Genomic DNA, 15,493 nt, shown 5'->3' on the forward strand with positions numbered 1-15,493 from the left:
AAGTGGTAGTCACTGTCAGAGGTACCCTGCTGAGCATCCCACTTGGTCCCATTTTTCTACTTCTCACTTTTGATCCTAAACAAGCTGCTTTTTTTGTTTGCTTTTTTTTTTTTTATACATTGCCCTTTCTTCTTCTGTCATCCCAGAATTATTTTCCTATAAAGGCTCTCCTGGCATGCTTGAGGAGAGCTGTTGGAAGTGGTGGCAGGGGAAAGAGTTTCTGAAGAAAGTAAGGAGCAGAGCAAAAGTCATCCCCATACAAGTGACCACAGGCCATGCATGCATACAATTAGGATTCCAGCAGCCTCCACGGCACAGTTCCATCATATTAATAAACACTTAATATTTTGGTAACTCTATTTTGTCCAAATGAGGCATGACCTAAAATCCACTTCTGTGACAGAAAATCCAACAGCCTCTGAAGAGCGGATCCAAAACAATACACAGAATTGCTCCCAAAAGTGTAAATGTAGATAAAAACCAACCAGGCAGAGAAGGAGATTTCCCTCTGGCGTCTGCAATGGGAAGGACAATCCAGGCCCTTTCAGACACTCCTCCAAGTCCCGTATCTCTTTCCTGTGCCCCATCACACAAGCTCAGCTCTCTTCATTCAGATAAGGAGAGCCAGGGCTAAGAGAAAGCAACCCGTAAGAACAGATCCCAAAACCTCCAAACCTCACTCTACACAACCAACTCTACTTGCTTCTGCTTGCCAGGACCTACTGCCCACCCACCAAGGCCAGGGAAGAAAGGTGCTCCAACTCATTTGCAGCTTTTTCTAGGACATTTCATCAGTCAGATCCAGTCTTTAATTTCCCTTTGGGAAAACAGCAAGAGGAATAAGAATCTATGTATTTGTTCCAAAGGAAAAGAAGAAGGGAAAGTTGGGAGAGTTTGGCTGCTTGTGAGTAATGGCACACCAGAATGAGACAGGACATAGCTCGGGGTATCTGGGTAAGATTTCTCCAGAAGGAGAGGACAGAGAGCATATTCCAGCATGAACTTAGCCCCCAGGGGACTGTCTGGGTGGCAAGAAGCCCAGAACCACCACCCATCCTGGCCCTGTTTTGCATTACCTCAGCCCACACACACTCTCAGCCGCCCTGCTGCCAGCCATGCTCCGCTTGTTCCTCACCAAGGGAGAACAGAGCCCCACACCCATCATGGTGCTTGGGGCTGCGGTGCCATTCTGGTAAGTTGCTTTGATTCACAGGAGTCAACAGAACCCTGAGACAGGCCTAAGGTTAGGGGTAGGCACTTTCCTTGGACTCCCCAAGGAGCAAGCACCATGGCTTAGGCCCAGACAGCGGCAGAGGAGCACAGGGCTGCTCCCTCAGTACTCACCCACTGTGGAATGGGGGAGAAGATGAATAACAGGTCATGGGTAGAGGCAGGGACAGGGAGGGATCACTCACTAATTGTGGTCAAAGGCAAACTTGACTTCCCCATCCCTCTTCCCAGGGCCCAAACCACTTCACTCCCCATTTCTTACCTTCTCCCTGCCAGCAGCACTGGGGGACCACGGGAACGGGGTTTGCAGTCTGCTCCTCACACATAATCTCTGCTGCTCCTTCCTCCTCAGGCAGAGAACTCCTCACACCCTTCCCCCTGGGTCCATCACACAGGAGAGAGCCCTTCAAGGACCCTTCTGACACGAGTCTCACACCAAGTGCAGTCCCCTCAGGAGCAGACTGCTCCAGCAGGGGCTGCCTGCAGTCACAGCTGCTCCGGGCTGTCACCTCCCCTGGTATAGGGTCCTCCAAGGCTGCAGGACCCCAACTGCTTCACCATGGAACTTTCAGAGGCTGCAAGCCCCCCTCAGCTTCCCCGTGCCCCTCCAGAGGCTGCTGTCTCATCCCTGCTCTGGCACCTCTGCCCCCGCTGTCCTGGTGCTCAGGTGCTGCTCTAACCTCACCCTCTCCTCCCTCCTGCAGGTGTTACTTTGCAGTTTCCTTTACCCCTTCTTCAAGATGTTGACCCCAGGGGAACACCACTCACCACCTGTTGATCGTGAGGAACAGTCTGACTTGCATTGTTACCTTGGCTACAGCATAGAAACATTTTCCTTGAGAACTCCCCCACAGGCTCCACCTTCCTCCCGGAATCCACAGCCCCAGTTTGGCCAGTGCCCCGCAGACAGACACCACCCTGGTTCATCTGAGAAGTCTAATACTCGAGGGTATTTTATGGGCTGGATAGCCTCTTACTGAAATTACAGCACAATTTTCACTTGTTTCAAGCCAAAAATTGAGGGCAATTTTGCTTAAATAAGCCTGTCTGTGCCATTAGCTCTATTTCACCAGGGAAATTCGCTCTTACTTGTGCGTATGACATCATCTATTGACACAACCCCACCAAAACAGGCATTTCAAAACCTTACTCTGCTGCTTCACATGCTGCAATTATACTCAAGCTTAAATGAATCTCTGACATTACACCTGCACTGTTTCACTCCTCTACCATGCTCTTTGCTGGGCTTTTGTTCCAAAAAAAGAAATAGTTGCTTCTGGAGACATGCAACACTTTCTCTAACACTCAGAATCCCAAATAGCAAAAGTTGGTTTTAATAGTAAACCTTAAAAAATATTTTCAATGACAATTTTGCAAACCCTGTTACACATTCTGCTTCTGTAACAACTTGGAAAAAAAAAAAAACATCCAGTAAAAGAAAGGAGACTCCATGCTTAATCAGTATAAGCCCAAAGGTTTATACTGTATCTTGCATAGGCAACCACTTTAGTACCCCAACTGTGCAATTCCTTCAAGTGGAAAAAAAGCTCAGGCTGCTAAATCTGCTTTAATAACCTTCTGTTCTCAAAAAAGATTCTGCTGTGAATAAAACCAATTTACACTCTCACACATAGCAAGGATTAAATAAGTTTAATAGTTACAACTTCTTAAATGTTTGTAATACTCGTCTTCATACCATTACTGCAGTTACAACACAGATACAACATTCAAGCATTTGGAGTGATACAGCTTCAAGAGCCTTAAAGAAGAGTTCAGTGCCAGATATGATATCCCTGTTTTCCTTCATCTGAAAAAGCCTTTATACCTTGGCATCCTTACTTTGTATGGTCCAAAAATTGGTTTTAACTTAGCCTCTTAATACCATTGACAGGCAATAATCAGAAAAGACCAAAGGAACCGTAATAGGGACTACCTACCCATCTGAGCTTTTGGGATATGCTGGAGATTAGCTCTTCATCATTCCCAGAAATTTATCCACTGGCACTGATCCCTTAGAGTAAGCTCTCCAGGCACACCCTACAGCATTCAAAAGTTAATTCTGTTCTCCACAAAACCCTCACACGAGTCATTACGTGAGACAACCTCAGAGGCTGCAGCCCCTCAGAGGAACAGCAATACTGAAATAAAAAGTATTACATTTTACAAGTGGAGTCATGAGCCCTACAAACTCCATTTTCAGAGAGAAACCATAAACCAGAGAGCAATGAAGTGGGTCAGAAATCCAAGATGCAGGAAAGGCTGTTTTAAGCAATTATACAATTAGTGGTCACTTCCAGACAAGAATAAAGTTGCCATTTAAGTCTCTCACCAGTCATCTGCTCCACAGCTGTAAGGCTCATGGAGGTTAAAGTAAAGTTGTTTTTAAAGTTGACAACATAAATGAGATTATCTCATGCATACTTGATAAAGAGAAGTAGCTAAAATACTTAGCAGTAGTTCCTAAGAGAAATTTAAAGCCCTGTTATCTTCCAGGCTCAGTATGCAGACTAACCCCAACCCATAAAAAAAAAAGAAACGATAGTACTTTATTAAAATACTAAATTTTATTTTTTTTTCCACGTACATTTAGTCTCCCCACCATTTCCATTTTTCTGACCACCACCATGCCTTATCAAAACATTCCATACATAGTTAAAATGAAGCTGAGGGTGGAGTCCTGTCTTTAAAAACTAAACAGGCATTTTGGACAACACATTCTTGGCAAGGTAATCTGGATGACATTTATCAGACATGGTAAGGAAAGCTCTTTCAGCATTTGAAAAAGGACAGCCAAATAATAGTTACAGAAATAAGACTGCAGATTTCAATGAAATGTTTAAACTGTTTTCTTTTCTTACAGAGTCTGTCTCCACTGCCAGAGAGCTTGAATGACCTGCAAGCGTACACAGAAAGTTAGAAATCGAAATCTAATTTTCTAATTATTTTCAGTTTACTATCTCCATTTACTCCTCCAAATATTGACATCAAATTACACAAACCCGCCCTCCTTTCAAAGAAAATCAAGTCAAAAGCAAGATGCTAGGTCCTGCTGCTAGAAGACTTAATTCAAAGCCACCATAGTAAGAATTTAGTGAAAGTAAAAGAGAGGATGGGTGTGGACCAGCCAGGCAAATATTGGCTGAACTCTGCCTACCCTGGCTAATGTCAGACCAACTCCAGTACCTGAGGCAAATTGCTTTTAAACATTCATTCAACAACTATCAATTTGTCTATCAGACAAGTTTACTCTGAACCACTGAAGGAAGCAGGAAAGCATAAAGAATTCTGTCACTTGAAGAAAGTTTTAACTCAGAGGAATTTTGATGGGGAAAATCTAAGACATTTTCAGCCTGTGTATGTTGAGTAAAAACTAATTCAGTAACTTGCTTCCTGACACCACCTTTTGGCTTGCCCTCTTACAAGATTTCAGTTGACTTTGGGAGAAAATGTAGCAAGCAAGCCATAATCTCAATCACAAAACAGTCTCCCCTCCCAGACACCCACCCCAACAAAAGGCTGAACAGCAGACTGGCCTAGGTGGCCAACTTCAGCAGCAAGGAAAACCACAGCTCATTTCCTTAGCTAATGTGATGCCAAAAGGAAAATTCTGTGGGTTCAATAAGCAAGAGATAATTTACCAACCATATAAAAGCTAGAAAAATGTAATAAAATATTAGCTTTCCCATCTTAACCAACTAAACCCTTAAAACTGTGCCCATTTAATTTGAAGTATTGTTTGTGGTTTGTAACCCTTTGAAACAGTCCAGAGCTTGTAAAGATTAAGAAGTGGAAAAGAATCCCTAAGTCAGGATATAAAAGTTTTTGGACTTCAAAGTTCCAATAAATTCAGTTACCTTCTGGTCCTCTGTTCTGAAGCAATTCTTAACATAGTTGGCAAATTTGGGTTCCAGCTTAGGAAGGGTAGCACCCTATTTTGAAAAAAGCAAGCTTTATTGTACATAAAAGTCATTTATAATCCCAGTAATAACTTAAGAAGCTTCAACCCTTTGAAATACTTTCAACTGCTTTTAAACCATTTGACAAAGTTTGCTTCTCTACAGCACCCAGGTATTTCTCATAGGAACATGGTCTACACACCAAAATGGCTGTACAAACATCTTAACTCGCGCTCATGTCATAACAAGCATTTTAAACCTCAGAGAACCTAGACTGTGGCCAAGATCATATGCTATTCAGCTAAACCAGAACCAATTCCTTATTTATGGATTCTTACTACAGCAGGCACCTTGAGACATTATTATCCATCAAAGGCTAATCTCACACCTACCCTTTCAGGCTCATTATAATACATTAGTTCTATAAATTAGAAGAACTGTTCTAGACACATGTGCTTTAATCTCTGAATGTCTTTGTACAGACTCAAATGTTCAGAACAGATTCAGCAATTCAGGCAAAGTTTTTCATGTTTTCATCTTTCTCAAGGCAAAAAAGTGTTTAAGAGACACCCATTTACTTTCACATGCTACTGCCCCATCAGTAGCATCTTTTGATTTTTCAGGTCCATCAGTTGGAATACATCTAACCAACTGTGATAGTACACTTAGCTGCTACTCAGCAATGTTAAAGAAAACAATGCTACACTAGGAATACCTGAAACTGCAATATTACAGTCAAAAAGCTTGGATTGTACTGATGCTTTCCTGTTAGATTGCTTGAACTTACTTTATGTCTACTTACTACATATTACAGCAGAGTTCCACTCTAATAATTCAATAATTTTAAGCTTCTAACCTGCAGGCTGTTGACACACAAGCCAAGGTATGATCTAGCACCATCTAACAAATAAAACTGCTCTTGCTTCTACTTATGTGCTTATACATAATTCCCCAGTAAAAACTCTCCAGCAACAGAAGCCACTTGACAGTTACCTGGTCTGCATGTGTCCTTCCATAGGGACATCTGTGTGCTGTAAGCAGCTCAGCTACTGCTTACACTGCAGAAACAACATGAACCACAGCTCCTCTGAGTCATGAAAGAAACCACCCAAGCATCCACTAGATCCAAGAGGTTAGTTTGACCCAACAAAATGAGACCATCCATCACCATGCCACATTCACAGTTTAGGGATACCCTTGTCCATCCTGATCACTAACTGACATTGCTCACTCTGCAACTGCCCTATACTGAACCACTTTGTCTTATTTTGCATTCCTGTGACAAAACTGCCTTAGAACATGAAGATTCTTAGCAGAAGAAAATCCCAGTTTTTTAGGTGACTTGGTTGCCCATGTAAGGGGCAAAAAGGTTATCATCTCAAAAAAAAACCTGAAAAATCCAGAATTGTTCACAGCAGTGTATTTTTGTCTCCAAAGAACTATCTGCTTCAGCCATAAACCAGCATAGAATCTCTAAGTGCACTGCTGAGCTAGTGCAGTAAAACCAGGACTCATCTAGCCTAGATGTCAGACACTTGACTCTGCAGTACAGATGTTTACTGAACTGCACCACCAGCTAGCATACTGGTTTCCCATCTTGCCTGAGGGAGAAAAAAATGTTATTACATTGTAGTGTAAAAACACAACAAGTAATTTCCTTTTCATACTTAAATAGCAGCCAAAGAGAATAGTCATAATAATTAATTCAAAGCTGACAGCAACCAAAAGCCCAGTGACCGCCATGACCTTCTAAAAATGAAACATCCATTGACAAAGATAATCAATACCAAACCTCCAGTTCAGAAGGTAAATAAACATTTATGTCTTCATTGATTCAGTAATGCCTATCACAAGCACTTATCTCCCCCTTCTGGAAGTTACAACACCTTACAAACATCTGAGTATCTAAGCTGGATGCTGCTTTTTATGTACAAAGGAAGAAATTCCAAGCATGAGAACTCTGTTTTTGTTTTACTATAGTTGCTCAAAACAAAATGCACTCACTAGTTGAGGCAACTTTAGAATACATATCACACCAAGCCTGTTGCTCTAGGGTTGTTTTTTGTACTGAGTTTTCATTTCTGAGCTTCAATGTCAACATACTCTAACAGCTTGGCAATCAGTGACACGTAAGCATTTCTTGAAAGCTTCTGATCTGTGGAAGTGTGAAAGTAAGGCTGACAAACCTGAAGTCTCCACAACTCACCTTATCTACAGACGCTTGCATTTTTGCTTTAATCTCCTCTAACGACAGAGGAACTTTTGGTGTTTTTGGAGTTAGAGATTTATCCTTCTTGGAATCTGGAGTCTGAAAAAATATTCCATTTGTTAAGAACTTGCACATACATAAAGATGCTTAGTCTACAAGGTCAAGTTCTCTATAAAAAGCCTTTTTAAAGCCTACCTGTGAATTTATACAGAACATTCAAGTTTGGATTTACCACAGTTAGCATAGCTTATCTGTGCCTACACAGCTCTTACTCCCAACAGAATGAAGCTGAAAATAATCCAAGCATTCAGTTTAGATTTGCCCCATTACTGCATCCAGACAAGGCCTTAAAAAGTACACACCTGTAGTGCTTTTTGGATGCCATCCATCCCACACTAATTATCAACCTTCTTTGCATGTATTTTTAAGCACATTCAGCAAGGAAAACCTGCATACGGAAGCTTGACAAACAGAAATCAAGTGAACAAGAGAACTTAGCTCTTCCATGGATCAGCTAAGTGAGAATCCTTTATTAGCAGCCAACAGTTGGCACCCATCTTCTTGCACATGCAATATCCCCAGCATGCTTTATATGAAAATTCAAAAACTTATCTGCATTATTTCAAGTTACCATTAAGCAAGAAAACTAGCTTGTACACTAGAATTAACATTAGGTTTCTCATTTTCTTCACCCACTTTTGATTTAGATGCTGGTGTGGAGGGCTTAGAGTCTTTTCCATTTTGCTTTGCTTTCTGCATATTTTTTCCTGCAGCTTCACGGACAGGCTGAAAAGAAAGCATTCAAGTTCCTTTGTCATGAAAAACTGCTAGTAAATGTTAAGTTCATTAACATAATACTCAGACCTTTGCTCATGCAACATGCCCAGGGTCCACTGCACTAAAGAAACGAGCCTGTATACTACAGGAACTCAAATTAAGAACTATTGGTGTACCACAACACGTAACCAAGTTGTTACGATGCTATAACTCTACATGGGACACCACTCATCTGACACAGTACTTTTTTTTTGCAACACAACCATCACCTAGTTTGGCATGTCGTACACAAGTATCACCTGGGACACATGTCAGCAACGCAGTGTATATAATTAAGAACTGGGTCCTTATATTCCTATATAAATCAGGGAACCATTCAATTCAGCCACATTAGGTTTCATTAGATGGCAGGAAATGTGCAGCTCAGGTATCACCTATAGAAATTCATTAGGACAGAGCAGCATACAGTGAAGTAAAACATGTTTGTTTCTAAGCAGCATATATGCATATACAAATCCAAGCTAAAGTACCCCAAGTTAAAAAAAATTTATACTTCTACAGTAGCTAAGCTGTCTTAGCTTATTTTACCACCAGATGGCACTGAGGGACAGATGTAATTTGCAGTGCTTGGCTGCCTGAATCCTGCCCTTTCGAAGGGCTCACACATTTAGATACTTTTATTGCATGTTTCATTGCTGAAAAAAGATCTCACAGCATGCAAAACTAACTGAACTGGCAAACCACAACCCACATGTTTGAGGAGGATTGTTTGCTGCCCAACAGTCACACACACAATCATCCCAGGATGACAACTGCAGTTGAATCTTAGGAACCCAGCTACCCCTCTGCTGTAAATAAATCAAGGACTGGATACACTTTCACACTGATGTATTCTAATGTCCTATTACAATTTCCTTAATCAGACAAAGCCAAATCAAAAGTATCCCATTCACACACTCCAAATAACTCACTGATTGAAGGGACCATCTGCCCAATTACTGTCACCCCTTGTACAGACACCTAGTCCAATCATCAAACAGAACACTGCACTGAAGAGGAAGCTTCAACTAGCTTCTGCATTACAGTAAAAGCAGAAGTTCAAATCTGAACAGCTACAACAGCAAACACAGCCCTACCCTCCCTTCTGCTTTAGAGGTCTTTGTATGAATCCCTTAAGACAATTCAAATCAGGACAGTTAATTTAACACCTATTAGTAACTTAAGAGGTGTTATCACTTGCTCCCCCTGTCTGAATAAACTCAGATGCAGATAGGAAGTCCATTTGGTGTTACCTTCCCAGTTCATTAAACAGGCTGTTTAATCCCTCAGCAGTGAGGAGGGTCACAATGTGTGTGTAAATATATTATCTGCCACTTACTTTCTTCATTGGTGTTTTCACTTCTTCCTCATCATCCTCTAAGTCATCCTCATCACTACAATTAGAAAGGTACTCATCAGAACTTAAATTCATGCTCACATCTTTCACCACATTAGGAATCAAGTCTTCAACCTCCACCCAATAATATGTATTATTCATGAAAGAAGCAAGTCTAACTTTATACTTTGCTTCAACACATGGCAAGATGTTAGCCCAAATCATCTACTTAGTACTGGGCTACAGCAGTTCAGTGTGTTCCCTTATACTTTAAATACTGAAGGCACATTATTTTAGGACTTTCACTACTGCCAATAAAGAAATTCTGTATTGACTAAGAGCTAATGAACTACATGAAGCTATACTTGATAATCCAGTATCAAGTATAATTTCAGTAACGCTAATTTAGATTGCATCGCAGAGATTTCCTAGGCTACAAAAGCAGAGAAGCACCACAAGTAGAGCTTGGCTCATTTAACATCCTGTTATGACACATAATTCTATTCTGAAACAGTTAACCTGTATTATTTCAGCATGCGCTATCAGAGCAAGAATACGTACTCATCATCCTCATCCTCATCTTCATCATCATCCTCATCTTCTGATAATTTCGCTTTTTTCTTTAAAAAAAAGTATGTAAAGTGTCAATACTGCTTTGTCTTAATGAACAGCAACCTTGATCCAAAAGTTTGTGGTACAATTACAAGACTGTTTTCCATCAATTTAGCTTACAATAAAGTTACAGCTGCCAACTCAAGCAGAGAAAAATTTACAGCACGCCCTTGTGCTGTACACACACAAACTGAGCATTATGAACCTTTCCTGTCCACACTGCAGAGCTTTCATCAGCATTTAAACTGTTGCACTATGCTGTTATGCCAGAATCTGCACACACCTAGTTACTGTGATGGACAAAATGTCTATATAGAAGTAGCTTTCCTACCAGACCTCCTCCAGCAAAGCTTTGGAAAATACCCGTGTTTAACTTCACTTCTGTAACTTAGTACTTGTGAAGATCCAACTACAAAATTATCCTTCCACACAGGTATCAACAGACTACATATTAAGTAAAGCACAGCAGACAATAGAACAACTTAGTCCTAAAGGCAGCTTTAATACCAAACTGAAATAAAATACTGCAGACCAGTTGATTATTTATACCTGTGGTGGTTTAGCTCCTCCTCCACTTGCTGGTCTCTTTGCTGAAGTATTCACAATTTTTGCATCATCTTCCTCGTCATCTGATTCTGGTTCCTCCTCTAATGCTGTTGAAGTGATGGCAATGTGTAAAAAACCCAATTTAATGGTATTTAAAATAAAAATTGCTCTTAAGAAACAAATAGCAGAGTAGCACCCATAGCTCAATAGGCAATGCCTAACTGAGGTGCTGAACTGGCACGAGGAAACTTCCTGCTAGAAACCTAATCACTGAAATAAAAAACTTTTCCAGCTGACTGCAGATACTACACAGAAATCCAAAATGAGAGAATAACCATCTATATACTGCCTGGAAAGTTCCCCACAGAAAAGAAGCCGTAGAAAGACAACAATAAGATTTTCTCCATTTCTGTAAGTGATCTCTGAAAGATCAGTTTCAAAGGCAACCCTACAAAGTAAAAAGGCTGGTCCTGCCTAAGTTTTTAGTGTAAACTCCAAAACAATTTAATGGGCTCTTTTCCCCTCTTTTCCCCCCCAGGAATCTAATATCCCAGGAATCTAATATCCATTTTTAAGGGGAGAAATCAGAACTCAAATTGCAAGTGAAATGGTGAACTCCCCTTAACCACACAACATCAGAGATGCAGAAAGGTATGCAAGCATTCCTTCAAACTCTTCTGTCCTGCAGTTACCTCCTGCCTCTAAGGACTGTGAGTTAAGGATTCAGAGTGTTAAGAGAAAGCACTGCCTGACGTACCAGGTACATCCCAAGTGCTGTTGGGGATGACAAGCAGCAATACACAACACATACCTACAAGATGTTGACCGCTGACGTAAACAGGCCCCGAGCCACATTTCAACCTCAAGACCACAGGTGGTGTGATCTCAAAGCCACCTAATGAAACCTACATGAAAAAGCATTGTTATTTATTCAAGTATTTAATACCAAGTGAACTTAACCCCTCCAATCTGTAGACTCCAAAGCTAATGCAATTACTTCCAATTTGAGAGAATTCCATAAGTGTTTGGTCAAATGAGCCACAAGAGGGCTTACACTACACTTTTGTTGCTTACTGTAATTAAAGCACACTTTTCACCATCAGACCAGTCCACATTTGTTTCTGATCTTGGCAGCAACATTAATTTGAACATTATCCACCTGCCCTCAGCACTGTGCAGTTCCAGTTGTAGACCACAAGCAGCACTGATTCAAATTACATTCCCAATGGTAGGAATGACAAGCAACATGACCTTAAATCAAGGAAGGGTAGCAGTCATCTTCAGTACCTCCTAAGATCTTGGGATTTGCAGGAAAACCAGGTTTTTATCATCCCAGCCTCAAAAAAGCAGTTGTCTATAAGTGCTTCTGCTTGCCAACACATTTGGCTACATTGAGAGGACATGCATAATTACTATCACTTCTTTTAAGACTTGTGTATTTCACTCAGAAGTCTATCGTGACCACATGACTAGAGTAAATCTAAGAGGCCAAGAAAAAAAATAATTAAAAATTCACATTTTGCTAGTACTTACTACACATGCCAGAACTGACACTGTCTGAAATCACTGACCACCATGCAGTTTCATTAAAGTTCAGCCAACAAAAACCTTCCCAAAGTCATCTTTTTCTCACTTAAGACCTGTTTTTCAGTAGTTTTTCAAGTTCCTGTACTTACCGTAGGCTGCACTGACATTTTCAGAGATGCCAGTACTACTTTAACAGGGTTGCCTTCATAGTCCAATGCTTCTGCTTCTACAACATGTAATTCATCTTTGGCACCAGCCCCTAAAGTAACCTGTGAAGTAGAGTGCAGGTTTTGAGAACTTTCCCTAATATTCTGAGGTCTTTCAACTGCTCTCTTTAACACTATCATTTATGCACATGCTTTCTGCATTAACTTCACCATGGACTGAGTGCTGCTATCCCAAAGCATTTCAAAACTGAAGTGCCAGGATTCCTTACACAAGTCTGGCACTTTGTGAATGTTAAAAAGCCATAGCTGCAGGGAGGGAAATGAGTGGCAGACACAGGATAGGCCTGATATTCCAGTTCTCTGGAACTCTGGCATCTTGAGTCAGGCTTACATTAAGGAGATATGAAAACCAAGTATCCCTTGAAGTAATGCAGTAATTTCCAAGACAACTGAACAAGGTTCCCCATTTCCTCTCCCAATGCTCATAAAAATAAACTTTTCAGCCTCACTGGAAGATGTGGGTGTAGACTTCAGACAGTGGCATGCAACTAGAATTTCCTTTCTCCAAGGGATGAGTTTAGGCAGGCTGCAATGCTCAGACTGAAGGATAAGAAACATGAATAGGATTCACAGAAACTTTTGTTGCTGTAAATTAAAAGTGGTTCAATTTGGTCTCTGCTTTCACCTCTCAAATAGTCTAGCAGCAACACTGGACCAGCTGCTGGGACTGCCCAGCAGTACAGGAATTTCAGAGCATGCCCTCCACCCCCAGTCACACCAGGTTCAAGCAATACTCTTAATTTCACTTTACAATTAATTCATGCCTGGCAAGCACCCACTTGTGTGCTTTAACTTCTACGCTGAAGGAATGCACACTGGCAATAAATATGTAATGAAGCAGTGCCCATGCCTCTGTGTTCTCAGCTATCATTGGCAAGGCATCTACTGAAGCCCTAATGCCAGTTTCTACCTCTACTTGCATAGATCCTTCTCCCTTTTCACTTCCATCCTTTTTTATTGCCACTTTATATGGATTGACTCATTTTTGTCTAACGTGTCTGTCAATTCTTCTACCTCTGGTCTTTTATCAGGTGCACAGATCCATCACCTGCTATTTGCTGCCTTCATACTTTATTTTCCAATACTTCCTCCTGCTCACCAAGGCATTTCTGTTTGTTGCTATGTGTCAGTTCTTCCAAGCCTCTTAAACATTTCCAGTTTGACATGTGTTATTTCAAAGCTCATTTCTCAGGTGTATCATTTGTCTTTAAAAAAACAGGTTATTGAATTACAACTTTTTCCCCACAACCCTAAAAACTGAAGCACTGGTATGCATTCAGCCTGCTTCATCCCCCGTGAGGAGTGCACAGCACCAGAAGATGCACTATGTGTAATTTTCCAAAACCAGAATCTTTGGAGAAAGCCATAGATCTGAAGTATAACTCAGTGACTTGTATTACCTATATAGCAGAAATGGTAACTTCTATGGCAGACATTGTAACTATCCACATGAACCTCTCCTGTGCATACTTAACCTGTTATATTCTGCCCTCAAAAGAAAATTCTAATGAAGAACAAGTTAGTAATTGTCAAGCCTAGGCTGTGATTTCATAAAATTCAAGACTTGAAGGCACATGATTCAAAAAACTGTAACACCCATGTTAAGGTATTCTAAGTGTCACTGTAAGTGTGGGGAACATAATTGTACGAGGCTCCTGTAAGAAGCAATCCATTAATATACAGTTCTTTTGTTCTCAGGTATCATCATAGTCTCTTTCATATTTAAACAAACCCAGAAAGAAACTATAAAGTAGAAAGATGCTACAACTCCTCAGTTTCTTTCCTGTAGTTGTTGCATGGTATCTTTCTACTAACCAAGCCTAACATACTCAGGCCAGAACAAAAGCCTTGACTCTTATGTCCTGCCTGCTGTGCTATAGGACACAACCAAGAGACCTCCATGTACAAACTCTGATTTCCAGGAGAACTGTGCTCAGCAAAGAGTCCCTTAGATTCACTATTTGAAAAGTATTTTTTTTCCCAGTACATAAAAATTTTCAAGAGACATGGTATGCCCCACTCCCAATAACGACTTATTATATAGTTTTGCATTAAAAAGACACTAAGACACAATTTTAAGGAAATAAAGGTGCATGATAAAAACCCCACTTCTCATATCACTGCACACCACTGCCTACAAAGAACCAAAGCCCGACCAATACTTGCCGTTCTCAAGGACAGCTGATGCTCATTTTCTTCATCATCTACTTTGAACTGATACTCCTTATCTGCTTTAAGCTCGCAGCCTGTAAAAATAATGTAATTATCAGTGCCCCGTTTGACCAAGGCGCGGGCCCTTCCCCACCCACTCGGCGCTTCGAGCCCCGGTGCTCGCACAGAGAACCGACAGCCCTCCACGAGGCCCGGAACACGTGGGCCGGGGAAACTCCAGCGCATCCCACGGCCTACTGCCGCCGCCCCACTCCCACCAGGGCCCTTCCCGCGCATTCTGTGTCCGAGCCCTTCCCGCTCACCTCCCCCCGGGGCTTTACCACCTCTCGGGTCTCCTGCTGGGGAGTCCCGGGCCTGTCCCAGGCCGGAAGGGGGAGGTGATGTGGTCCGGGGGCCCGGGCCCATCCGGCGCCGTCCCCGCCACGTGCTCGGCGCGGCCGTTCCGGCGGGAACGAGCGGGCAGCGCGGAACAAAAGCGCGCGCGTGGCCGGACCAGGCCGCGCCACCGCCACGTGCCCGCAGCGCGCCACGTGGGGCGGGAGCCGCGGGCGGCGGTACCAGGCTCGGGCACGGCGAGCTCCTACACCCGCATTCCACCCCGCAACGCCCCGCAAAGATGAAGCGCGGAGCCAGGCCGGCACCGGGCCCGCGGGCCCTCGCCGCCATCGGCCGCCTAACAGCTCGGTCTGGCCAGGCGGGGCCCGAAGGCTCGGAGCAGCGCCGAGGGGCCGGCAAGCGGCGGAAGGCGGTTACCGAACAGGAAGGTCTGTGGGCGCAGAGGGCCCATGCTCTCCATGTCCATGGCGCTGTCCTCCATCTTCTCGGCCTGCTGGGGCGGGCGGCACGGGACAGGATACGGCGCTGCGGGCGGACGCGCTCCAAAGGAACCCCTGTCCCCGCCCACCCGCGGTTATACCCCGCG

At 42.5% G+C, this 15,493-nt stretch overlaps 1 protein-coding gene across 2 annotated transcripts; it reads right to left on the reverse strand.

The window, feature by feature from the left end:
- Positions 1 to 3,772: 3,772 nt before the first annotated feature.
- Positions 3,773 to 15,473, reverse strand: NPM1 (nucleophosmin 1). Of its 2 annotated transcripts, XM_030459125.1 has the most exons (11): positions 15,325 to 15,464; positions 14,566 to 14,645; positions 12,322 to 12,441; positions 11,457 to 11,550; positions 10,649 to 10,752; positions 10,049 to 10,107; positions 9,491 to 9,545; positions 8,032 to 8,121; positions 7,333 to 7,434; positions 5,085 to 5,159; positions 3,773 to 4,123 (listed from the first exon to the last, which is right to left on the reverse strand). In XM_030459125.1, the coding sequence occupies exons 1-11, from the start codon at positions 15,386 to 15,388 to the stop codon at positions 4,085 to 4,087; spliced, it is 882 nt and encodes a 293-aa protein (XP_030314985.1). In that variant the 5' UTR covers positions 15,389 to 15,464; the 3' UTR covers positions 3,773 to 4,084. The 2 variants fall into 2 exon arrangements, with proteins under 2 accessions (XP_030314985.1, XP_030314984.1); XM_030459124.1 differs by lacking the exons at positions 9,491 to 9,545; positions 10,049 to 10,107 and having other exon boundaries at positions 15,325 to 15,473.
- Between the last annotated feature and the right edge of the window lie 20 nt (positions 15,474 to 15,493).

This window comes from Calypte anna, chromosome 13 (assembly GCF_003957555.1).
Source record: "Calypte anna isolate BGI_N300 chromosome 13, bCalAnn1_v1.p, whole genome shotgun sequence".
Lineage (NCBI taxonomy): Eukaryota > Metazoa > Chordata > Aves > Apodiformes > Trochilidae > Calypte > Calypte anna.